At 38.0% G+C, this 26072-nt stretch overlaps 2 protein-coding genes across 3 annotated transcripts; one reads left to right on the top strand and one right to left on the bottom strand.

Annotated features, from left to right (window-relative positions):
* Nucleotides 1–859: 859 nt before the first annotated feature.
* Nucleotides 860–19410, top strand: LOC110383119 (uncharacterized). Of its 2 annotated transcripts, XM_064042026.1 has the most exons (7): nucleotides 860–1048; nucleotides 10580–10688; nucleotides 12786–12888; nucleotides 13473–13716; nucleotides 15570–15655; nucleotides 16282–16356; nucleotides 17146–19410. In XM_064042026.1, exons 2-6 carry the CDS (start codon nucleotides 10635–10637, stop codon nucleotides 16332–16334), a joined length of 540 nt encoding a protein of 179 aa, XP_063898096.1. In that variant the 5' UTR covers nucleotides 860–1048; nucleotides 10580–10634; the 3' UTR covers nucleotides 16335–16356; nucleotides 17146–19410. The 2 variants fall into 2 exon arrangements, with proteins under 2 accessions (XP_063898096.1, XP_063898095.1); XM_064042025.1 differs by lacking the exon at nucleotides 16282–16356 and having other exon boundaries at nucleotides 861–1048.
* Nucleotides 19411–19786: 376 nt separating this feature from the next.
* On the bottom strand, nucleotides 19787–25846 carry LOC110383121 (uncharacterized). Its single transcript, XM_049841378.2, has 4 exons — nucleotides 23938–25846; nucleotides 21908–23177; nucleotides 20886–21186; nucleotides 19787–20077 (listed from the first exon to the last, which is right to left on the bottom strand). Exons 1-4 carry the CDS (start codon nucleotides 25742–25744, stop codon nucleotides 19787–19789), a joined length of 3669 nt encoding a protein of 1222 aa, XP_049697335.2. The 5' UTR covers nucleotides 25745–25846.
* Between the last annotated feature and the right edge of the window lie 226 nt (nucleotides 25847–26072).

A 26072-nucleotide genomic window follows, 5' to 3' on the forward strand; every position in this document is an offset into this window, starting at 1 on the left:
TAGCCGAGTTGTGGAAAGAAGGCGTGTGATTATAAATTTTCATTTATTTACTAAACGAGGGGCCATTATTGTTATTTAGCTGTTAATGGTATCTAAAGAGCCTTTAGTTGAATAAAAAAAAACATTAAAAAATACGAGAATTATTTTTTCATTTTTTTTATTTATTTTTTTCAGGATGAAAAAAGCCTTTTTCAAGTACCTTTTTTTTTTTTAATAAACACTGGTAATACTCTCTCCAGACATTCTAAATAAGATTACACGTATTCCTCTTTAAATTCAATTAGGATCGGAATTTGGAGAATTTCCTTTGAAGAAAACAAATTAGATTACAGGGGATGAATATTCAGAGGACAGCGAATTTATCTTTTTCCTTATCTAATAATTAAATGTAGACTTTTCTTAGAATTTCTTGATTACTTAATTTTCGATAGTAATGTATTTTTTATTGAGCAATTAGTGAAAAAGCTTGGAAAATCATGTGTTGATAGTTAGTATTAGAAATTCTTGAAAAAAAAGACATAACTAAAAAAATATGAAAAATAAAAATCAAAGATATTATATAAAAATTGTAATTCGTTTTCCAATCAGCCTGTATATCTTATCACTACTTTACCTTACCAATGAGTAATCTACCAACTAACATTTGCACTCAAACCAAACTAAAACCAACTCTACTCCCTTGCAATAAAGTCCACTACTTGAAAATATAGCTGTATAAAAAGTTTGTAGGCATATGCATCACGGCCAACATAAGCTGAGCTCTCGCGTCCCCCACTCCCATACTAATTTGAACGGCCAAAGGTGAATCGCATAGAAGTGCAGAGGTCAACCAAAACTGGACACATCGCGTTCCGATTTTGAAAACTGAATTTGTTATTCACTCGCGAAGTGGACGTCGTTCGCATCGGCCATTTTTATTTTTTGACGTTCTATTTTTTTTTAATACTGTGTGTTTCGTTTTTGGTGGCAAAATAGTTCTTTAGTGACTTTTATATGGATTTTGACGAAAAAAATAGTGTTTTGAAGTGTTATATTTACGTTTAAATACGTAAGTGAGACTTTTTTTATTATTTTAGCTATAAGGAGTTTAGATAATATGTATTAATGTTACTTATTTGATAAGAATTTTTCACTTACGATATTATTTTTTATCGATTTAATAATCTGTCAACCGTTTAGTCACAACTAAGTATAGATAGGGATACCACATTTTTGTGCAGTTGACAGCTGTAAATTTTCAAGGGAAAACCGCATTTTTGTACTAGCAGAATTTTCACCAAAAAGCGGTCAGAATATACCTATGTTCATAATAGTTAAATAAGACTGTCATTTGAACATCTTTAGCAGTCGTTACGGGTAGTCAGAAGCCAGTAAGTCTGACACCAGTCTAACCAAGGGGTATTGGGTTGCCCGGGCAACTGGGTTGAGGAGGTCAGATAGGCAGTCGCTCCTTGTAACACACTGGTACACAGCTGCATCCGATTAGACTGGAAGCCAACCCCAACATAGTTGGGAAGAGGCTAGCCAGATAGGCTAACCAGAAGGCTACCTAAGTTTATAAGTATCTTTTAGGTTTAATTAAACATATTAAAAACACATTAAATAGTGTTTTTATCATGTTTTGAAGTTAATTACATAAGACGTCATCTTTTTAAATACCTTTATACCTAACTAAGTTAATGTTTCTTAGTAGTTTGTAATAAACTTAAACAGGTACATACGTTTGTGAGTCATGGAAAAACACATTTATGTAGGTATATAATACTTAGATAGGTCGCTCCTTAATACTATAGGATCATATTATTATCCTATCTTTAATAATCATGGTTATAAAGTAAGGATTAATATAAAGTCTGTTTGTGTGCGTCCTTTTCTCCGCACTCGGTTAAAAAATAACCCTTTACAGTAACAAGAGTCTCGGCTATCCCCTATACAGTATTTCTTCTCAATCGGTTCAGCCGTTTCGGAGAATCTCGAAGAAAACCGATACAAACGTACAAAATCAAACTTGCTTCATACGTTTTAGTGGGAAATCGTGAAAACAGGTATCCTATTACTTTATTTTATTCTAGCGTCTAAAAGCGGTTTCAACCGTTTTCCGAGGGTACTTCTCCCCGGTTAAATATGTAGCCTAAAAGCCTACATTTTATTCCGATATTGAGCTATAGTACTGTCAAGTTTCATCAAAATCCCTTCGGTAATTTTTCGTGAAAGAGGAACAAACATACATACGATATTAGTAGTATTGCTTTTGTAGCGTAATCGTATGTTAAATGAGACCTATCAATTACTTAGACTTGCTCTTTCAAAGGTGACTTTGGTCAAAAATAAAACATGAATGAGTATACTAATTTAACGTGTATAATTTTTAAAAGAAACTATAAGTTGGTAGCTATTTACTTAATGAATACTTATAACTGCCTCGTTGTTTAGCTGTCGTAAGCACAACTACTGCGCAGGTCTTGGGTTCGATTCCCGGGCCGGGCCGAAATCGCTTTGTGAGTTTAGAAACTTTCACAGAGCAGCCTGGAGCCTGGAAGTTGGTGGTTGATACACCCGTGCACCGGAGAGCACGTAAAAGTCGGTCCTGCTCCTGATCTCTCTCCGGTCGTGCCAGTTTGCCGCCCCATCGCGCTATGAGAGTGAAGGAATAGTGGATGCACCTGTGTCCAAGCAAATGTGCGTGCACTATAATATGTCCTGCATAGTTGGCTAATCTCCTTACATGAGGACAGCCGCCGTAGCCGATAATCGGCTAGGAGGACATCATCATCATCATTACTCAGCTGCATCCAGTTAGACTGGAAGCCGACCCCAACATAGTTGGGAAAAGGCTCGGCAGATGATGCGATTGAATGATGAACTCCTATTATTATCTAAGGTCACTATGCTTAACCTATGATCTAATCATCCATTGAAATCTCACTGAATAACACTATTATTAGTTTACTAACATTATTTACTAAGCATTACCTCATACTTCAAATTCTAGGCACTATTCTTCAAGTATTATTTACGTTTTGCATTTGAAAAGACGTAAGATTCATTCAATTAGTCAAAGATAGGTGACGAATTCACTTTTTTGCTGTTATATAATTTCTGCTTAAAAGGCCAAACACTGAAGTATGAGTGTGAGGGTTCAATACCAGGTCAGGCAAGTATCAATGCAACTTTTCTAAGTTTGTATCTACTTTCTAAGTATATATTGGACACCAATGACTGTGTTTCGAATGGCACGTTAAACTGTAGGTCCCGGCTGTGACTTAGTATCCTTGACAGTCGTTACGGGTAGCCAGAAGCCGGATAGTCCGACACCAGTCTTACCTATGGGTATTTCGTTGACCGGGTTACTGGGTTGAATGGTCAGATAGGCAGTCGCTCCTTGTAAAGCACTGGTACTCAGCTGCATCCGGTTAGACTGGAAGCCGACCCCAACATAGTTGGGAAAAGGCTCGGGAGATGATGATGACGGAATTCTGAAGGTTACAAAGTTAAATATAGTAAAAAAAGTGAATGTTATAAATACAGTTTTTGCCGTGGTTTCTATCTTATCTCTTATCATTGACGATAATGTTATCTGTGTAAGATAGTAGATAGCAATAGTATATCATTGTCCAACGTGGAGTTATTTCATTATTAAACTTTATATTCGATAAATACTTGCTTTATTAAAATATTTTTTTAATCATGTATCAAAGTAGCTCTTTCACGCGATTCTACTCACGTCCTGAGTGACCTACTTTCCGAATTTAGATAAAATAATATGTATAGCCTGTGACATTATTCAATGCAGCCTTTCTTTTAGTAACGAAGAAAATCTGTTCAGTAGATCCAGATATACACACAGTTTACAGAAATGTCAATCCCATATTTTTTTGGGAATTCGTCAATTGACGGCTCCCGCTGTGGGTGCAGCGTGAGGGAGTGTCAGACTCTTACTGACTGAAACCCATCATGTTCCTTCTTAAGCCCTTTATGTACCAGCGCCGCGGTAACTCACGCGAACTATCCCGCAGCCCCGGCGGGCTCTAGCTCTGGTGGGATATTCTGGGGCTTGCGGACTCTCTTTGAAGAGTTCACTGATGGTCTTAATTCATCATCTGCCTAACCTTTTCCTAACTATATTGGGGTCGGCTTCCAGTCTAACAGGATGCAGCTGAGTACCCAGTACTTTACAAGGAGCGACTGCCTAACTGACCTCCTCAACCCAGTTACCCGAGCGACCATTGGCGGTCGTAATTAATATCTTCAAATTAGCTCCACGCGAACAAATTAATATTACCTACTCATCTACTTATCAATACAGATTTTTATCAAGAGATTTCTGGGAAATTCAATGAACAGCAAAAATATTGTTTATCTTTGCAAAAAAAGTATGTTTTTTAATTTAATTGATAATGATAAATTAACAAATGAAATTATTTATCTCATCGAAAAATCATATTTTCATAGTTTTTTTTTTTTAAGATTACGAAATCGATGAAAATAATTACTATGACATCAGTGTTATTATTTCTAGCCTATAATGTCCCACTGCTGGGCAAAGGCCTCCCCATCTCGCTTCCACACTTCCCGATCCTTCGACCGAGTCCACCAGTCTCGACAGTAGGCGTCTAGTTCGTCACGCCATCTCTTCCGGGGCCTACCCCGCCTGCGGTGTCCATCCTGGGGTGTCCACTGGGTGACAATAGTGGCCCACCTTTCCGGATGCATACTGCTAACGTGTCCGGCCCAGTTCCACTTCAATGTTGCCGCCTTTCGGCCTACATCAGCAACTCCTGTTCTGGAACGTATAACGGTATTCCGGATGCGATCCGTCCGTTTAATGCCTAAAAGGCTACGTTCCATTGCTCTTTGGCAAACCTTGAGTTTGGACTTCTGACACTCGGTAAGAGACCATGTTTGCGCACCGTAGGTTAGGACGGGCAAGATGCACATGTCGACTAATTTTCGTTTGAGTGAAAGGGGAAGGTCCCCTTTCATGTACTGCTTCATGGACCAGTAGCTCTTCCAGGCGTTCTCTATGCGGCGGTCGATCTCCTTTTCCTGCCTGTTGTCAAAAGAAACTAACTGGCCCAAGTATATGTACTCGTCGACATAGTGTAGAGCTTGCCCATCTACCTCGACCCTACGTTTCGTGCTATTCGTCATTGTGTGTGTCTTGCTCATGTTCATTTGAAGTCCAACCTCTCAGCTTGCCCTGCTCAGGTCTTGGAGCATTTCTTGGAGCTCTGCTGATGTAGACGCAAAAAGAACGATATCGTCAATTATGATAATATGATAATACTTTGTAATTTTATAATTGCATAAAGTTAAATAAATAAATAAATAAATAAATCGTCAGCAAACCGCAGATTGGTCAGCCTTTCGCTCCCGATGACGATACCCTTAGATGTCCACGGCACACTAAGTTTCTTGAATACCTCCTCCAATGTGCAGGTGAAAAGATTTGGAGACAGCGGGTCACCCTGTTTCACGCCTTTTTCTATGGAAAATGATGGACCAGGGGAAAGTAGTTTTATGGATGCTGTGCTGGCCCTGTAGATTAATTCCAGAAGCTTTACATAGGTCTCATTTACTTCTTGAGAGCGTAAAGATGAAAAAATCGCTGTGTGATTGAGACTATCGAAAGCCTTAGAATAATCCACAAAAGCCAGGTATAATGGTTTATGATACTCGTTGTATTTTTCTATTATTTGGTTGAGTGTAAACAGATGGTCGGTTGTGGAGAAGGAAGGGCGAAATCCGGCTTGCTCGACTGGTTGATGTTTGTCTAATTGGCCTCTTATGCGGTTATGTATAATTTTTATAAACAGTTTATAAAGGTGGGAGATTAGGCTTATGGGTCGATAGTTGTTGATGTCGGACTTGTCGCCTTTTTTATGTAGGAGAATAATATTGGAATGAGTAAACTGTTTTGGTATCTGGCCAGAATATAAAATGGAATTAAAAGATTGATGATATGTGGTGTTATAGTGGTTTTGAACAATTTCAGTATCTCGGTACTGATGCCATCATCTCCAGGGCTCTTATTGTACTTTAAACTTTTTAAAGCTATATCAATTTCGCCACCAGTAATGGGTTCCAGTAATGACATCCCAGTAATGACATCAGTGTCATAAAGCATTAAATCAAATTATTTAAGAGCTCGGTTTTCAATTTGTTAAGAATTTGCTCTATTCTCCGAGCCGGTCTGTGTGAACCGACCCTATGTGCTTTTGCTAGGAAGAATAGAGACTTGCATATTCTCAGATATTACGATCAATAAGTACATGTTTTTTATCTAAAATATTTTTTTACTAATTTGATTAAAATCTTGATACAACCCAAAAGATCTTTTTGAAAGATATTATAAAAAAAAATCTATCTCTCGATCTTTTACGCAAATATTTTTTGGTATCTAGCACACAGAAGCTGCCGCTTTACATAAAAGGTAAAAAAGATTATAAATATATTATATATTATTTATTTATTATATGTTAAGCATAATCGATCGTTCACGAATCAAGGTTAAGATAAAATTGTATTGCAATATGCAAACTGACGTTGCATATTGCATAACTTCGATATTTAGATATGCATTCTTGACTACCTTCGATCTATCTTACCCACCTCGACTGCTTCGTTGGTCCAGTTGTCGAGAGCGCGACTGTTGTGCACGATAACTCGGGTTCGATTCCCATGACAAGCCGAAATCGCTTTCTGCGCTTAAGAAACTTTCCACGAAGTTGCCCGGAGTCTGAAAGTTGACGGTATTACGGATCCGCGCCTTAGAGGGCACGTGGTGCCGGCTTTCCCGAAAGATAGTCAGTAGCAGTCGTTGTCACAATTTCAGGTCAGGCGGATTTGAGAAACGACAGGTCATACTAGGTGATTAAACCTGCAGCTCACTTGATAAGAAGAAGAAGATGGATCATAGTCATAAGCTTCGCTAACACGATCATTCCGTGGATGGTGAATCTTTTCATGACGAGGTCCTCCTGTTTCGGAAGGCACGTTAAACTGCTGGGTCCTGGCTATCATTTGAACATCTTTGGTAGTCGGAAAGTTTGATAACCAGACTTACGATGGGGTATTTTGAAGACAGTCGCTCCATGTGGCCTACTGGTACTCAGCTGCATCCAATTACATGTTGAAGTAACCTAACACCATTTTTTGTTCCAAATAAAAAATCCTACGTCTTTCTCCCGGGTCTAAGCTACCTCTCCTTTAATTTTCAGCTTAATCGGTCTAGTCGTTCTCGCGTGACAGGGTGACCAAGGGAAATAGAGATTCATTTATATATATATATATGTGTATACAGATATCTATTAATACGCAGCTTCATCAGACCAAACAAACTATAGTACTAACTATACCACAGTACATAGTGACCTTGCCATGTAAAGCTCACATAAGTTCCGGATGGGTGACCACACTGCATTCAATCCATTTTATTTCGGAATCGTTATGTTACGCTTTCATTTCCGCTGAGAGAGTAATACTCGATGAAAACTATAAACTGTTGATGAGCTATAAAATAACGTATCTACACTTATATTGAAACTGCTGGTGCAAACAAAATATTACAGTTATAATATACGGGCTGTTTGTCAGCATTTTCACCCGTGTTTCGAGGGAACTTCTGGCCATACCCGGATAAAATATACCCTATGTTACTCGGAAATAGTGTAACTTCCCACTTCCTCCGGGCCTTTTTCCCAACCATGTTGGGGTCGGCTTCCAGTCTAACCGGATTCAGCTGAGTACCAGTGCTTTACAAGGAGCGACCCGATACACCCTAGTTAGACTAGCGTCAGACTTACTGGCTTCTGACTACCCGTAACGACTGCCAAAGATGTTAAATGACACTACAGAACCCACAGAACCTTCGGAACCTTTAAGGGTACAAACAAAAAATGTGTCCTCTTTACTATGCATAGATAGATTAGAGAAAAATATGTCTTTCTATCACAGTTTTTTAACAACTAACAAACTCTTCAGTTTTACAGTAGATTCAATGCTGTTAAAAATTCAGCACATTTTGTTCAAGGTTACCTCATAAAATAACAATTATTGCAATCGGTCACATTGTTATTTACACAAGTGCTTTTTATTTGTGCACTGTCTTCAAAATTAATACGAAAATAGCACGAAGTTGTGTTCAGTTCACACAAAGGACGATGGGCGTTTTGGTACCCTGTCCAACAGTGTTGATTCTAGTACCATTGCGTAGGTCTTGGTAAGGCAAAAAATGTTTACTATGACGACTAGTCCCAAATCCTTGTCCATTTCGCGTGACATCGACTAATAGAATGTATAATGTTCATAAATCATCAACGTAGATGTAGTTCTTAAATCCAACTGTATTGAATAAAAACTGGTAAAGTAACAAAACAACAGGAATTTGGCCTTCTTAGAATGTTTTCCCGCCCACTGCTTTAAACAAGACTGTACAAACCTTTGCAGTTCACACAGAACTAGCTTATGTATTTGATAAAAGTATTTCAGTATTTACAATCAATTAAGGTTGTAAAGTCAGGAGACGATGTTAACATAGTACATATTACGACTTAATCTTGCTCCTCAAGAGGTGCTGAGATAATGATGAATTTCTTCTTCAAAAAAGATGAATAGAAATGTTTTGAACTTTTGACAAATCAGATGACGATTGTGTTTCCGTAGTATGACTCCATAGACTATTACAACCTTTAGATTATAATAGAGTGTATCTCAAACAATGTAAGAAGTCTATTAACTGAGTTTAAAATTATTACACTGACGACATAATATGCCTCCTAATGAATTTGCATAAATGGATGACATACTTGTTTGTATGTCGATTCAATTTTTATCGTTACTCGGATCGGACAGCTAATTGAGGCAAGCCCCATAGTTTTTATTATTCTTCACGTAAATACCTTTCTAATGATATATCATACGTTACTGTTGGAGCGGGTACCAAATCTCATACAAAGTGCCCATTGTCCTTTATCTAGTAGTTTTTACTTAAAAGAGTAATAAACATACAAACTTTTAAAATGAAATTTTTGTCCGACATTCCATCAACCATCAAAATTGTGTCCATACTGTTTGCTAGAGCGAGTAGACCAAAAGAGATACATTTGTGTGCGTCACTTTAAGTACTAATACATGTATTTTTTTCTCAGATTTTAGTTTCTACCTTTGTAAATAATATTCATCATCATCCCCCTTATCCCAATTGTACTTATGGTCGGCGCAGTTTTCTCCTTCCATACTCTTCTATCTGCCGTCATCTCACAAGTAACATTCTTTCTAGCCATGTCGACTTTCACACAATCCATACATCGTTTCTTTGGTCGTCTTCTTCCTAACTTGATAACTAATATTATAAACAGAAATAATCAAATCTTGATGCGTAAATGCACCTGTTATGTTATTTTGTAACAAGGGGTCTCAGTTTAGGGGAAAACAGCTGTTTCGGCCGTTACGAAATAAGACAGGTGTTAACAAAGTGCGTAGACGCATGTTTTGTTGTTATTTTCGAATTAATTTCTTTGGCAACTAAATAATATTGACTGAATCGTAGTGGCCTAGTGGGTAAAGAACTAACCTCTCAAGTATGAGTGCGTGGGTTCGACTCGAGGTCAAGCAAGTACCAATGCAACTTTTCTAAGTTTGTTTGTACTTTCTAAGTATATCTTAGATACCAATGACTGTGTTTCGGATGGCAGCTTAAACTGTAGGTCCCGGCTGTCATTAAACATCCTTGGCAGTCGTTACGGGTAGTCAGAAGGTAGTAAGTCTGACACCAGTCTAACCACTATCGCGTTGCCTGGGCAACTAGCTTGAGGAGGTCAGATAGGCCAGTCGCTCCTTGTAGCACACTGGTACTCAGCTGCATCCAGTGCGAATGGAAGCCGACCCTAACATAGTTGGAAGAAGTCCATACCATGATGATGATGATTTTTTTGGTGGCAAAATTTGCTAGTTTTTTTTCGCAGCCAAGTTTAACATGAACATAATTATATTCTGTAGTAAGTAAATATTGTATAACAAACATTTCACTCAAGTATTCAAGGCAATGTTATCAGCTTTTATCAGTGATGACGTGCTCAAACGTTTATTAATGCATCGTTGTAACTAAAACACACCGTTTTAAAATCTAATTTTTCATCATTAACTCATTAAAAAATCAGAGGAAGCCTGAGAGTAGCGCCAGTGACAGAAAAAATGATTGGTCAGCGTTTGTCGTGGTATGGGCATGTGATGAGACGGTGTGAAACGCATGCTACAAAGAGTGTGCTAAGTATGAATGTGGAAGGATGGAGAGGCAGAGGTAGGCCGAGGAAAAGATGGATTGATTGCCTGAAAGAGGACATGAAGCAGAAGGAAGTGGATGTAAGTATGACGTCTGACAGAAAGGAATAGAAGAAAAAGACATGTTGCGCCGACCCCAAATGACTTGGGAACAGGGCAGGAAGATGATGATGATGATGATATAATTTACCTGCCAAAGCTGCTTCGAATAGAATATAGCCTATGTTATACTGAAATAGTGTAGTTTCCTTAATTGTAAACATTGTATTTTTTTACATTTTTGTTTCATTTGTTCCAGGTATAAAATGTTATGAAAAAATCTAGACTGAAAAGTGATGTGAAAATCCAGCAAAATGTCTGAAAAAGAAGGACCAGTTACCGTTGAGGATCTGCCTATGTCATTTCAAGTAAGTTATACTTTTACAGCTATATCTATACTTATGGCGTCCACGGCCGATTTAGGCTACGGCGGCTGTTCTCATATAAGGAGATTAGCCAGCTGCGGAAGACATATTATAGTGCACGAGCATTAGCGTGGACACAGGTGCACTCACTATTCCTTCACTCTCATGGCGCGATGGGACGACAATCCGACACCACCGGAGAGAGATCACAAGCAGGACTGACATTAACGTGTTCTGCGATGATGATTTCTCCGTACTAAATGCAAGTAATAAAGCTAATTGTGTCAATATATTTGACCTAAGCTGACCCCAAGGTATACCTAACTTCACACATACACAGACATAAGTTACCTTTTGACCATTCTCAGTCTTTTGTTTTCACCCATTTTAAATAACTCAAAAAAACTATCAAATCTACAAACTAAATAATGTATGTGCTACGTTCAGCCTGCGTTTTCGTCCGTTTCCCTAGGGAACTACTTCGTGCATTCGGATAAAAGATAGGATCTTCTGAAATCGGACCAGTAGTGTCTGAGATAATTGCGTTTAAACAAACATACTCTTCAGCGTTATTCTCCTATATTAATATAAAAATACTTGAATATTTTGCTCCTCAATCAAGCATTTCACAAGCAATCACAAAAGTTATAACTCATAATATAGGATACTTACTTTTATCGAAACGAAGAAGTAGTCCACACAGAACGCAGTAAAGGATTTACAATATCAAAGGTATCCTCATATTTTTGCCACCCATTCGAGTAAAGTGCTAAACGGATGATGAGCAAACATCCTAAACCCAACTACCCGTGACATACGTACATACATACAGACACACTAAGAGTTAGCACACTGCAAACTTTTAGTCGGCCGATAGTTTGTTTGGGCTCATAAATCAGTATGAAGATGAATGGTAGTACGCACATTACAAAGATCATGGTATTTAGCCGGTATCAGACTGGCTGAGAACTTTGATTGGAATCATGATTTATTTTTTTGAACTTTATTTTATTGTCATTGTTCTTTGTGGTTTTAATTTTAATTAGTTTGAATTCTTTGCGGTCGCATTAGGCCCTGTAATTAATGATAATTTAAGGTGTTTTTATGTGCCGGCTTTTTTTTTAACGACGTCAAAAATTACGATTTTTGCCTTCGATAAAAAAGGTGTTTTTTAATTAATTAAACTTATAAAAAACAAAGATTCAATAAAAAAAAATCTTTAAAAAATTGCTAACCACCTCGTCAAGTATCTGCCAACTATTTAGTCTGCCGTATGTTTGTACCTACTCTAATTCACCGTTAATCATTATGCATATGCTGCGAGTGACGTCACATCCGCTTGTTACAATATGGCGTACGTTTCAAATGAGTCCGCCTGTGTGGAATAGATTTGGTGTTTGTGATTATATTATGTACTCTAGTAGTGTAATAAAGGCACATTTGCTTGCCACAGGTGCCCTCACTATTCCTGCACTCTCAGCGCGATGGGACGACAATGGCGCAGGATCAATCACCAACTTCCAGACTCCTTGTTGCTTTCAAGTTTCTTAAAACCATTATTTTCGTCCATTTATGTCGGTCTAACCTGGTATCAAACCAGAGACATCGTGCACAGTAGTCGCGCTTGCGACTACTTACCAGCCAAACAAGGCATTCAATGCATTATTATTTATAAGTAAATGTCTAGCAGTAACTGACAGTGATTGAGTGAAATCGCTAACAAACTACGTGCCAATACTAAAGTTAATTAGTAATTAATAAAAATTAATAAATAACTCACGTTTCTACAATAAAATAAAACGAAAGTGAAATTCTTGGCTATCGACAAACGCATTCTTGGACCACGGCACACAAGTCGTTGAACATCTTTGGCAGTCGTTACGGGTAGTCAGAAGCCAGTAAGTCTGACACCAGTCTCACCAAGGGGTATTGCGTTGCCCGGGTAACTGGGTTGAGGAGATCAGATAGGCAGTCGCTCCTTGTAAAACACTGGTACTCAGCTGCGTCCGGTTAGATTGGAAGCCGACCCCAACATAGTCGGGAAAAGGCTAGGGAGATGATAATGCAGTATGTTATAAAGCCTATTTTTCTGAATTCCAGGTGAAATACTTAGGCCAGAGCGATGCACGAGGACTTTGGGGTATCAAGCATACGAGGAAACCAGTGGATCAGATGGTTGCAGTAGCCAAGGCACTCCCACCAGGTTGGTAACAATTTCCACTTGCTAACATCAATCACCATCTGTGGCATTTTTTGTTTATCTATCTGGTTTAAAGTCCAGGTTTCCTCAAGATTTCTTTTATCTTTATTCAGCATTAGCTGTTTTCCGCGTCCTGAGGATATTTCTTCTCGTTATTGTTACTGTTACAGCCTTTTTATCGTCCCACTGCTGGGCTCAGACCTCCTCTCACACGGAGAAGGATTCTCGTACAAAATATAGCCTATGTTACTCGGGGATAGTGTAGCTTTCCAGCAGTGAGAGAATGTTTAAACTCTAAAGACTCCGAAACTAGAGTCTTGTTTCGGAGAGGGCTCACGTTTCGGGTCCTTTAGGGCACAAACAAACAAACAATTTATATTTATGATCCTCACCAGTTCAATAGTAACTTATATGTACTTCTATTACTATCAAAGTCCATCAAAATCCCTACCCTAACTATAATAGTTTTTGCGTGAAACAGTAACAAACATACATAAATACCGCATCCCATCTTACGAAATTCATTTATAACATTCGAATAGAATCCAATAAATTATTTTTAACTGATTTCCACAATTTATTTCCAGGTCAAATCCTCCCCATAGTAAAACTCACAATCACAGTCGACGGTGTTCACTTGGAAACTATCAACCACGGTGCCAGCCGCGATGAGTTTGAGCACATGACAGTATTCTTCAACATAGAATCCATATCCTATGGGGTTCAAGACTTGGTGTATACCAGGGTGTTCTCAATGATAATTGTTAAGGATAATGCTGATGTTAAAGGATTGAATCCTTTTGAGTGTCATGCGTTTGTTTGTGAGTCGAGGTAAGATTTTTTTAACTTTTTTGCAGTAAGTATAGTTTTAAACTGCGCCCTCATCATCCTCCGAGCCTTTTTCTTAACTATGTTGGGATCGGCTTCCAGTCTAACTGGATATAGCTGAGTACCAGTGTGCCACAAGGAGCGACTGCCCTGCCTGACCTCCTCAACCCAGTTACCCGGGCAACCCAATACCCCTTGGTTAGACAAGTTTTAAACTGCGCCCTATATAGGGTCCATATTATTTCTAAACTACAGAATGTACCACCTGTATAACATATGGAATGCTAATAAATAATTGAGTATTGAGTTTTTACTGGCGGGTTTTAATCGTATCTCGTGGGAACATCTTTCTTAAGTATAGCCTATGTTGCTCGAGAATAGTGAAAGATTTTTTCAAATTGGTTCAATAGTTTCGGAGACAAACAAACAGAAAAAAATCCTCTTTGATATATTAATGTCGCTTCCAGATCTGTGATAAAATTTCATCAATATCGGTTCAGCCATTTCTGAATGATAGCTAATACAACTACCACTGTGTTTATTTCTTATGCTAAGTTATATAACAGTCAATTTCAATTACAAAGTTAGTATTTAAAGACTTATAAAAACATATTTTTTATGCCATTTCCGTATGAACTACGTAACAAAATTCGTAGCGAATTAAATTAAGCGAATATAAGTTAAGATTACACACTTGAATTGACCAATACTGATTCTAAAATGTCAAGATAAAAACATGTCAAAATGTTACAAAATATCTTCCAAGTATCATCTAGTAGGAATTTCATAATATTAAAGCACCCACACACTGAAAACTTTTAGTCGGCCGATAGTTTGTTTGTGCTCATAAATCAGTATGAAGATGAATGCTAGTACGCTCATTACAAAGATCAAGTATTTAGCCGCTATCAGACCGACTGAAAACTTTGATTGGAATAATTTTTTTTGACCTCGATGGCGCAATGGTCACCATGCCGGACTGCTGAACCTGAGGTCCCGGGTTCGATTCCCGGTTCGGTCGACATTTATGTGATGAGCATGCTTGTTGGCCGTGGTCTGGGTGTTACAATATGTATATAAGTAGTTTATCAGTCGTGTTAGCACCCATAACACAAGTTAATTAATAACTTACCATGGGGCTTAACGAACGTGTGTGAAAAGGTGTCCCGATATTATTTATTTAAATTTTTGATTTGCTAACAATCGGTCAACTGTCGGCCAACTTTTTAGTTTGCAGTATGCAGGACTTTAAGTCGCATCTGGTAGGAATTTCATAATATCAATATAGTTTAGATAGATATATTTAAATATTGAGGTCAAAGAATATATCTGTTCTAGAGAATAAACAGTTTTTGTTGACTTGTATTGGTTTAGATAAAAATGATAAGATTCAGATAGATTGAAAGATAAATCTTAGGAATTTCGTATTTTCTCACATGATTTAAGTCTTTTATACGTCAACTGCCTAGCCTTTTCCCAACTATGTTGGGGTCGGCTTCCAGTCTAACTGGATGCAGCTCAGTACCAGTGTGCTACAAGCGACTGCCTGTCTGACCTCCTCAACCCAGTTACCTGGGCAACTCGATACTTACCCCTTAGTAAGACTGGTTGTCAGACACTTTCTGGCTTCTAACTACTAAAAAAATTAAAAGACTGCTGAGACCACCAATTTCACGTGCCTTCCGAAACGCCACTAGGTACTTCAAAGTGATATTGCTCCATATAAAAGCTGGTACTCAGCTGCATCTGGTTAGGCTGGAAGCCGACACCAAACACATTTGGGAAAAGGCTAGGCAGATGATGAAAATGACACCTTCTTAAAAATATTTGCTAATTTTAATATTGTTATCTTTCAGAAATGCGGCAAGACGCCTCACGTACTCATTAGCGGCTGCTTTCCAAGATTATTCTAGAAGAGTGAAAGAAATGCAAGCCAATGCAGGTGAGATTACTAGTATTACTATAACCTATTTTTTGATAACTTATAAAGAACTCATTAAGCGGCTGGTTGACGCTTTTCGTGACCAAAGGCTGGCTATTACCTCGGACAAAGAATCAACAGGGCGATCCAACGAGGTAATGCTGCCAGCCTCTTGGGCACGCTCCCAGTTGACAGCGATGGGGACGAATCTTCCGACTTCTTTTAGTTTTAGTTTTTTTTTTAAAGCTGTAAATATCTTATCTAGTATATTATGAAAGAAATATGTATATATTTTTGATTACCTGATATAAAGTCCAGGTTTCCTCAAGAGGTTTATGTAGGTCCTTTATTCAGAACTAGCTGTTGCCCCGAGGTTTCACCCGCATCCCATAGGAATTACTGCCCGTTCCGGAATAAAATATAAATATATATGGATATCAGTGGGGAAGATTGTTACTCTCCAGCAGTGCAATCATTTTTGCGCTACTTTCTTAGGAGATTTTGCGTTATGACATCTCCGCTTGTCATTTTATTTCATTTTACCTTTAGCCTAATTTGATTGGTGGCTCTGTCCTTACTACACCTTTATAATCTTTTTCAGTCAGTTGAGTCATTCTTCCTCTAAATACTACTAAAATTCTCCACAGGTGAAAACTGGCCATCACCCTGGCATATCCTACAGCGGAAGGTGACAGGGTGAACTCCTAGCTGGCACCTACCAAGTAAACCGTGGTTGGCTTACAATTTCTTTGGTCTTCTGGTCTTTTTGGTATTTTGGTCTTCAAATTGTGTCGTGGATGTCTTTTTAAACTGACTCCATCAAAAGGAGGAGGTTCTCAATTCGTCTGAATCTTCTTTTTATATATGCGTTATGGTCTTCTCTTCTGTTGTGGTCTTCTCTTAATATTCTTCTTCTGTAGTATTTGTGTCAGTTTTTGATTGGTTATTTGGTCTTCTACAACTTCTCCTATATATCCGTCCTCTTGGCGTTTATTTGGTTTAAGTCTCTCGTCTTTTAAGTGGATCTCTTCAATGGCTGTATATACAGTCAACTGGTCATGATTTTTGTGCAGTAAGTCAAAAGACATACAAAAGGGCTCGTGGCTAAGTAACAGACGTACAGATCTATTGATCATAAACTTAAGCATCGCTTGGCGTGGTCGGTCCGTGGATATGGCCATGATATCATGATCAGTTCCTCCGTGTTTCGGAGGGCACGGTAAATTGGTGGGTCCCGGCTGTCATTTGAACATCTTTGGAAGTATGCAGAAGCTAGAAAATCTTACAACCAGTCTTAACAAGTGGTAGCAAGTTGCCTGGATAACTGGTTTAAATAGTTCAGATTGCAGTCGCTCCATGTGACTCAGCTGCATCCAGTGAAAACTGGAAGCCGACCCCAACTATTATTCGTAAAAAACTACGCAGATGATGATGAGATACCAAGCAAACTTATCCACAAATATCCAATACCAATTTCATAGAGTATTAATAGTCTTTTACCTTTATTTCAGAGTACGATGAGAGCAAAGCGCCGAGTCCTAAAAAGAAGTTTGCTATCGACCTTCGAACCCCTGAAGAGATTGAAGCTGAACTGGAAACGGAGGCGTGATAGGTATATTTTTAAGACTGAGAGCTCTGCCTCTTTAGGACGCCAATGGCGACGTCGCCGGCTACGTATCCAAGCAGTTAATATTAAAATGTATGGTACCTAACTCACTTGGCGACGGTTTGGCAACGTCACCAAATTGGAAGCGTGGCCACGAGCTACAGTTCTCTACGCGGCTTCTGGATACTCTGGACAGCTTGGCTACGATGCCACGGGTGCTACTTTAATGTACACGGTAAAGTGCACCTCGCTCACTCAGTCGCCAGTGTGGTCACCAGTCAGCGTGCGATTTCTTCACCGACGAAGTTAACAATAGACTGTCGAGACGCCATGGCCACTCGACTTGGCGACCTTTGGATACCAGAAGTAGCAAGGCCTGCGCCGTTGGCGACGTCACCATGGCGTCTTAATGAGGCAGAGCTCTTAGGTTACTTAAGGATGAGTCTACACGGTGCATGTAGCTGGAGCAAGTTAACATGCGCAAGTGACAAGAGCACGCGGGTGGGTACTTTGCTTTGGTACATGCGCGAGTCGCTGGACCCGCGCGTTTTTAAAGTGCATGTAAGCTGCGCATGTGCCTCAACATGCGCAAGCTACTTGCACCGTGTAGATGCACCTTAAGTACAACCAGTAACAATAGTTGGTTAACTTAACTCGATCATCATTTTAGCCGAGTCTTTTCCCAACTATGTTGGGGTCGGCTCCCAGTCTAACCAGATTTTGTTAAATCGATTGTCTTAATAGACTCTTGTTGCTGACTGTAGCTGGAGCATGTAAAAAATAAGGCTATATTTTGTATAGGTATCTATCACGTAAAATACAGATGTGTATTATGTATATCTAGAAATATTAATGGTAATAATGATAATATTGCTTTTCTAATTGGTATTTATATTTTGGCCAAAATATCAATCAACATGTATTTATGCGCACAATAATTAATTTAAGAAAATACACCGGCTGTTAAATTACTTATAGCAACATACTAGTAGCGCCATCTATTATGTTACTTTTAAAACTGTTATTGTAGTTAGGTTTTTACTCACTAGATGGCATTAGCAGTCCTTTTCTTTTTATTTTATGCTTTGCTCGTGAAAAATGAAATCATTCCAATAGAACATAGAAAAGTATTGAATAGAGTTACTTAATATATTGATTGATTAGTTATAAAATTAAGTTTTTACACTATGTATATTTTGCACAAGAGGCTAAATACCTGTTTAGTTTTTAGCTATATTTTGCTGTGGGCAGCGAAAACATTATACATGTTATATTAAAAACACGCTACAAAGTTTAAACATATTATAAGCTACATTAAAAGAATGCTTTTTTCCTTGATTATATTTTTGCATAAATAGATTACTTCACTAAGTTAATATTTTGAGAATGTGTTTCGCTGCCCACAGTTCAAATAGTTATTATTTGTAAATAAGCTTTTAAGTATTTGATTATGTAGTTAGGATCAAAATTGGCATCCCTGGGGAATCTTGACCTAGGTAAAAACCTAACAAATGCGGTATTAGGTTTTAAGGTATTTTTTTATCTAAATCCGAGCCAAAAACTATTTTTGTAAGAATATTGAATAATATTCATTGTAGCCGAATTCTTTTCAAAATGTTATTGCTTATTATTTTACACGCTTTTTTTTCAAAAATGTAGTACTATAGAGGATGACCATAGAGAGAGAACCGTATAGATTTATTTTCACTTCAAAATATGAGGTTGAAATCAGAATTCACCGGCATTAACAGCCTTACTACAAAAAGTTAAACATCTGTTGAACACTTGCAAAATGGACCTTATTTCAACGTCATAATCGGACATTTTTTTAGACAAGTGTTCAACAGTCGTTTAACGTCGTGTGGTACGACGATGTTTTGTGCAGTTGACAGTTGCTGTCAAACTGACAGCTGTCAGCGGCACCAAAAAACCGTCGGTACTTTGAATAATTCTGATTTGGCTTTTTATTTTCAACTAATATCAGTCCGAATAAAAGTATGTTTATTAATAATTTGTAATGTTACCTCAAGATTTTTGATAAAATAGTGATTAGGTAGTAAAGTTTTGTATACCAAAATAATAATTTATGTGATTTTAGAATTAAATAGATTGTTTCATAATTATCTTTAAGTTAATAATTATAATTGTTTATAATAAAGTTTGTTGTGAATTTGTTGGTTTACTTATATTTTTTACTACCCTCCAGCACCTACAAGCCGTGGCAACTACTCCGCGCACCTGGACAAATAGCAACCTTTTATCATCATCATCATCTTCCAAGCCTTTTCCCAACTATGTTGGGGTCGGCTTCCAGTCTAACCGAATGCAGCTGAGTACCAGTGCTTTACATGGAGTGACTGCCTATCTGATCTCCTCAATCCAGTTACTCGGGCAACCCAATACCCCTTGGCAAGACTGGTGTCAGACTTACTGGCATAATGACTTCAAAAGTTGTTTAAACTACTTTATTAAATTAGTACACAGCATACAGGTTACGTAGTAACTATTATATAATCTGTGATACAGGTCTAAAATAAAACGCAAATCTATTTAACAAATTTATTATAATCGGCCAATATTTGCATAATAAACATCATTTCTTCCAAAGTTTTCTTCGAATCTTTCTTATTTTTCTTCATATACTCAATATAGTCGCGTTCCAAGCCATTCTTAGTACTCTCTTCGATCAAAGTGAAAAATCTTAGAACAGTCATATGGAGTAATATCTCTAGAATTTCCTTGTCATCTGTACTTATGTACAATTCTTTTAAATTCTTAAACCAATGCTGTTTTTTGTATTTCGTTATTTTAGCTATGTTTCTTATTGCGTCGTGTAACTGAAAAAAATAGTTAAATTGGTTATATCTGACGAGCTTTTTCCCAACTATGTTGGGGTCGGCTTCCAGTCTAACTGGATGTAGCTGAGCACCAATGGGCCATATGATCGAGTACCTGAGGCTCAATTCTGCTAATTTAATGTGTCCATTGAATCTCTATAGCAGTTTTAATCTTAGCGGGCATTCTGCTACTAATATAAGACCAATCGTTATCCAATGACATTCCATTGGTCTGTCAAAGGCCTGTAGGCTAGTCTGCTCTGCAAACGTATTGCAATCGTAATTCATTCACAATATGATTCATTATTAAATCACAGAAAAGGATAAGAACGTTTATTTAAAACAAAAAATAGCGGAATGCCACATATGCCTCCATGGTATTGAGTCGTGATTGAATCTCAGTTGAATATTGATCGTATTAAGTAAAATTAGCAAAATCAAGCCCCGGGATTCAGATGCGGGATTGTTCGCGCGAGTTACCGCGGCGCTGGTACATAAAAGGCCTACGACGGAACACGACGGTGTTTAGTCAGTAAGAGTCTGACACTCCCTCACCGCTGCAGGAGGGGTCATTTGGTGATTTTTGACGTCGTTAAAAAAAAAATCTCAATGGCGTGCACTTGGAGAGGCCTATGTCCAGCAGTGGACTTCGATAGGCTGATGATGATGATGAAAAAAAAAAAAGACGCTGGATGCAGGTTGCCTCCAACAGGTATCTGTGGAGATCTAAGGGGGAGGCCTATGTTCACCAGTGGATGTCCTATGGCTGAGATGATGATGATGAAGCCCCGGTATTCAGGCTACTTACATCAAACACAGCATCTTCGATATTCATCAGAAACTTATTCAAACTCTTCAGAGCTCCATCTTCATTGACATCAGGCACCTCTTTTCTTAAATACAACCAGACTCTATTCATCAGGCCTTTCTGCTTTAACAGTCGTTTCTTCTTCTTTTTATTCTTATTCTTTGGCAGAAGTTTCTTACGCAGTTGAGCATCGAAATCGTTCGCTTGGAGCACTTCGGTAGATAGTTTGTGTAGGAAGAGCATGTATTTTAGGATTTCTAAGTCCGCTGGGTGGACTTTTTCGTTGTTTGTTACGAGAGAACTGAAAATAAGGTAGTATAATTTTATTGTATTTTTACAAGCTGATTTTTTTGAAGCTTTATTTATGTTTTAAAGATAAATGAGATTGCTGAGATGGATGTATGGTGTTACAAGAATGGATAAAGTGAGGAATTATTACATTAGGGGAAGTCTGAAACTAGCGCCAGTTACAGAAAAGATGAGAAGTCATGGTATGGGCATGTAATGAGGAAGGATGATAGGTACGCATGCAACAAAGTGTGTGCTAAGTATGAATGTAGATGGATGAAGAGGAAGACCTAAAAAAAGATGGATCGATTGCCTGAATGATGACATGAATAGGAAGGGAGTGAGTGTCAGTATGACGAGTGACAGGGGAAAGTGGAAGAGGATGACATATTGCGCCGATCCCAAATAAAATTGTGAACAGGGCAGGAGGAAGTATGTTTTGATGCTTTATCACAGAGTAATTTTTGATGTCGTCCAAAGATGTTCAAATGACAGCCGGGACCTACAGTTTCATTACAACAATAACTATCCCTGAAACCCTAATCCACTGAACTGATTTTAATAAAATTTGGTAAAGAGATAGAGTTGACTTTGATAAAGAACGTAGGATAGTTTGTATCCCGGACTTTTGAAGAATTCTCTTGGAAACGCGATATAATCGAACTCTACGCGGGCCAAGCCGTGGGCAAATTGCAATAAAAATACCTAGGCAATACAAGAACCATTTCACTTACGTCAATTCAAACATTTTCTGCAACCCCGATTGCACGTCCACAGTCGTTCCCAACCAATCATATTGCGTCAACGCATTATTATCCATCGATATCATATCTTTTAACACCTTCAAATACACGCTGACTCTCACATCGTCATTCCTTCTGTTAATCAATTTCATCTCCACGTTATCATTTTTTTGCTGATTCAAATCAGTATTTTCTACTTTGGCCTCATCTTTTATCTTTTCGTTATTATTTATTTGAACTAAAGGAATTGGAGACACTGCTACCTGTCTCAAACCTTGCTTGTTAGCTTCTGTTCCTGAGTTTATCATCATATTAGCAGTCCTTATCTTGTCTAGTTCTGAAGAAGCAAATATTTCGGAAATTTTTGATTCTGTAATGTCAATCATTTTGGCAGCCGGCGGGAGTGGGGTGGCAGGCTGTAATTGTAATTCTGCGTTTTCCTTCTGCGCTTTTTCATCTATATATTTCAATACGTTTGTTTTAAAATCTTCGTCCATTATAAATAATTCTTTAGGAACGTTCACATCTTTTAAATTACCTACGTTCTGTTCGTTTTGCTTGTTTTCTCTGCCAAAATAATAGTCTATGGCTATGTTCTGTTCTGGAACTTGGTTTTTGCTTTTTGTTTTTTCGTGTGTTGGATATTCGTCCTCGTAGTCAATACGTAAAACATGTTTTTTCCCTAGTTGAGTTGAATCTGATTCTTTCGTCTCTTTGCCTAGAAGTCCAAAAGATTTTTGATGAAACAGTATATTCCTGACCGCTCTAACGTGGTCTTTTAAATTCCCTTCTGAAAGGCTGTGAACTGGATGAACCTTTTCATTGGAATTTGGGATTTCTCCTTTATTTGTTTTCTGTTCGTCTATTCTGACTCTTCCGTAATAATAATCTGAATCTAAATAATCATCTTCATTTACTTTAATACGCTTTTTTATTGTTTGTACTCTATTTAACTGTGGTTGTTTGTGTATGCTAGTAGAAATTTTCTGTTGACTACCAAATTTCTTTCTTAGATCATCAAATGCTGTGTCTGTGTATTGCATATCTACTGGATTTGATACAAAATTCTGTTGTGGTATGGTATCACTGTCTAGTAGACCGAATGGGCTTGCGATTTCTGGACTTGCATCATTCTCGTTTGGTCCTCGACGGTTTTGAGGATTGAAGTAAGCGTTAGAAGCAGAATAAGTGTATACTGGTACATAGTAAGGTTGTTCTGAGGCTGTGTCTTCTTCATGGACGAAGGGTGATTTGCCAGCCGCTGCGAAAATATTAGAATGATGTATAATGGCGTCCAAGGCCGATTTCGGCTACGGTGGCTGCTCTCATGTAATAAGACCAGCCAACTGCGCAGGACATATAGGCACAAGCATTTGCGCATATACTGGTGCACTCTATTCTCTCTAGACACGACCGGAAAGAGATCAGGAGCAGGTGACATAAACGTGCTTTGCGATGCATGGGTGTATCAGTCACCCCTTTTAGATCACAGGCTGCTTTATGAAAGTTTTTAAAAGCCACAAAGATATTTCAGACCGACTCGGGAACCGAACCCAATACCTCATGCACAGCAGTCTCTATATACCAATTTTGACTATCTACTACGTATGTGCCGATTTTTATTAAAATCGGTTCTTCAGTTTTGGTAGAAGGAAAGCGAAGTTATTTACACATTTATCATGATCATCTCCAGAGCCTTTTTCCCATCTATTTTGGGGTCGGCTTCCAGTCTCACCTGATTACATTTACACATTTATAATCTACATGATATTAGTGGATTGATACACCCGTGCATCGGCGAGCACGTAAATGTCAGTCCTGTGCCTGATCTCTTTCCGGTAGTGTCGGATTGCCGTCCCATCGGGTTATGAGAGTGAAGGAATAGAGAGTGCACTTGTGTCTGCGCAAATGCTCGTGCACTATAATATGTCCTGCGTAGCTGGCTGATCTCCTTATATGAGAACAGCCGCCGTCGCCGAAACCGGCCGTGGATGCTATTATATTAGAATAAATGAACTTACGTATTTCATAAACTTGATACTCCTTCCCTTTTTTAACTTTGTAGTTATTGTCGTAATACGCTTTCTGTAGTTCAATGAAATTTTTATTAGATGCCTCTTTTTCTAATTCTTCTTTTATCTTCTGTCCTTTGGGTCCAACTATATATTTTGCCGCTTTATGATATATGAATTTCGGTTTAGCAGTTTTGGCTTTTGCAAACCTGAATGGTTTAGCAGTTTTCTTTTTAGTATCTTTGGAAAGATCTTTAATATGTATTGTCTTCTTTTTATAAAGATTCTTTATTAGTATTGGTTTTCTTCTAGGTGCTGATGTAAATTCTTCTACAACAATACCATCGTTTAGGGGTATGAATATACTATGTGTTGTGGCTTCAGCACTATCAGTAACTGTAGTACTTTCTGTAGTTTTTGTAGTTTCTGTTGATTCTGAAGTTTCTGTAGTTTCCGTAGATTCTGAAGTTTCTGTAGATTCTGTAGTTGTCGTAGTTTTTGATTTAGTTTTTTTAGCTTTTTTAGGTTTAACAGTGTTTTTGATTGCCGCTGTAGTTTCCTCGTCTGTCATAGTTGATGTTAATGTACTTTCTGTATTTAATTCTGCTGTTGTAACTATTTCATCTTCTGTAGATTCAATTTCAGCGCTGGTTGTTGATGCTTCACTTGTTGTTACTGTTGTAGTGCTCGTTACTGGTGCTTTTGTGGTACTTTTTGCTGTCATTGTGGTACTTTGTGTTGTTGTGGTACTTTGTGTTGTTGTTGTGGTACTTTCTGCTGTTGTTGTGGTACTTTGTGCTGTTATGGTACTTTCTGCTGTTGTGGTACTTTCTGCTGTTGTAGTTGTAATTTCTGCTGTTGTTGTGGCATTTTCTGCTGTTGTTGTGGTACTTTCTGCTGTTGTGGTACTTTCTGCTGTTGTAGTTGAAGTTTCTGCTGTTGTACTTGTAGTTTCTGCTGTTGTAGTTGTAGTTTCTGTTGTTGTGGTACTTTCTGCTGTTGTTGTTATACTTTCTGTTTTTTCATTTTCTGTCACGTTACTAACAACAGTTGTAGCCTCTACATTATCACTTGTGACATTGAGTGATTCAGAATTATTACCTATTGATTCCACGTGGAATAAAGAAGTGGTTTCAACAGTACTCGTTGTGGTTTCTGGTGGGTTTGGTTCATCGTTAGACCTACGTGCAAAAGGATCGTCCAAACCTTTGACTGACATAGCTTCTCCGTCAGAATCAGCAGAATTACTTCGTCTTTCTGGTACTTTAGGACTATTTAAATTGTTTCCCGGTTGTACTCTTTCCAAAATTTCAGCCGTATTCTCATCGTTCTTATTAATAGGATCATTTGGTATAGATCTCTTTATTATAGGAGCTTCATCATTTATAATTTCTACATGAATAGACTGTTCGTCTTCTAAACCGATATCTCTTCTATCGTTGCGTAACGTCAGATCCACTGCATCTTGATCAGGCTCTTCAAGAGTTGCCATTTTTTCAGATCCCAAAGGTTTTACACCTAGCTCTTTCTCATTGGATTTATCTTGTAAATCTTCAGCTTTACTTCTTCTGATTTTATCGGTTTCTTCTTTAAGAATATTTTTGATGTATTCATTGTGTTTCTCCAAATCTTCATCTTGCTGTTCTCCACTTTTAGCGTTTTGTTTATCCTCTTGACTTTGCACATCTTTAAGTATCCTCCTCGCTACTCTTTCTAGAAACTCCCTCTTTTCATCATCTGGTAAAAGGTCCACGTACTTATCTTCGTCACTGTCAGCGAGAACATTTGTGAATAAAATTAGTAATATCACCAACATCTTAGTTCATAACATTTTTTTTTATGTTTTAAATGGCGGTTAGATCTAGTGGATACTAATTTCTTAGATTAGAAAGTCAGTTATTTGATTGAAATCGACCGTAGAAATTGTAATTGAGAGATAAGGATTAATTAGATTTTTCCAATGAGCTATATTCTTATGAGTAGTTTATGAAACGGGTGGTTATCTGTGTAAGTCACCAGTCAATTCTTCTGTATTTCGTTTGAGTAGACACGTAACTATAGGTAATCAATCTTGATAAGACTATTTACACAAATACATCATCATCCTCCGAGCCCTTTTCCTAACTATGTTGGGGTCGGCTTCC

The sequence above is a fragment of the Helicoverpa armigera genome, chromosome 27 (assembly GCF_030705265.1).
Source record: "Helicoverpa armigera isolate CAAS_96S chromosome 27, ASM3070526v1, whole genome shotgun sequence".
Lineage (NCBI taxonomy): Eukaryota > Metazoa > Arthropoda > Insecta > Lepidoptera > Noctuidae > Helicoverpa > Helicoverpa armigera.

Excerpts from the sequence above, each read along its gene's own strand:
- LOC110383119 (XM_064042025.1), top strand. The coding sequence starts at position 10,635 with ATGTCTGAAAAAGAAGGACCAGTTACCGTTGAGGATCTGCCTATGTCA. Across the intron at positions 10,689-12,785 it reads ATCTGCCTATGTCATTTCAA|GTGAAATACTTAGGCCAGAG; the intron begins GTAAGTTATACT and ends TCTGAATTCCAG. Across the intron at positions 15,656-17,145 it reads AGAAATGCAAGCCAATGCAG|AGTACGATGAGAGCAAAGCG; the intron begins GTGAGATTACTA and ends CCTTTATTTCAG.
- LOC110383121 (XM_049841378.2), bottom strand. The coding sequence starts at position 25,744 with ATGTTGGTGATATTACTAATTTTATTCACAAATGTTCTCGCTGACAGT. Across the intron at positions 21,187-21,907 it reads CAGAAAATGTTTGAATTGAC|TTCTCTCGTAACAAACAACG; the intron begins GTAAGTGAAATG and ends CCTTATTTTCAG. Across the intron at positions 20,078-20,885 it reads TCGAAGATGCTGTGTTTGAT|TTACACGACGCAATAAGAAA; the intron begins GTAAGTAGCCTG and ends TATTTTTTTCAG.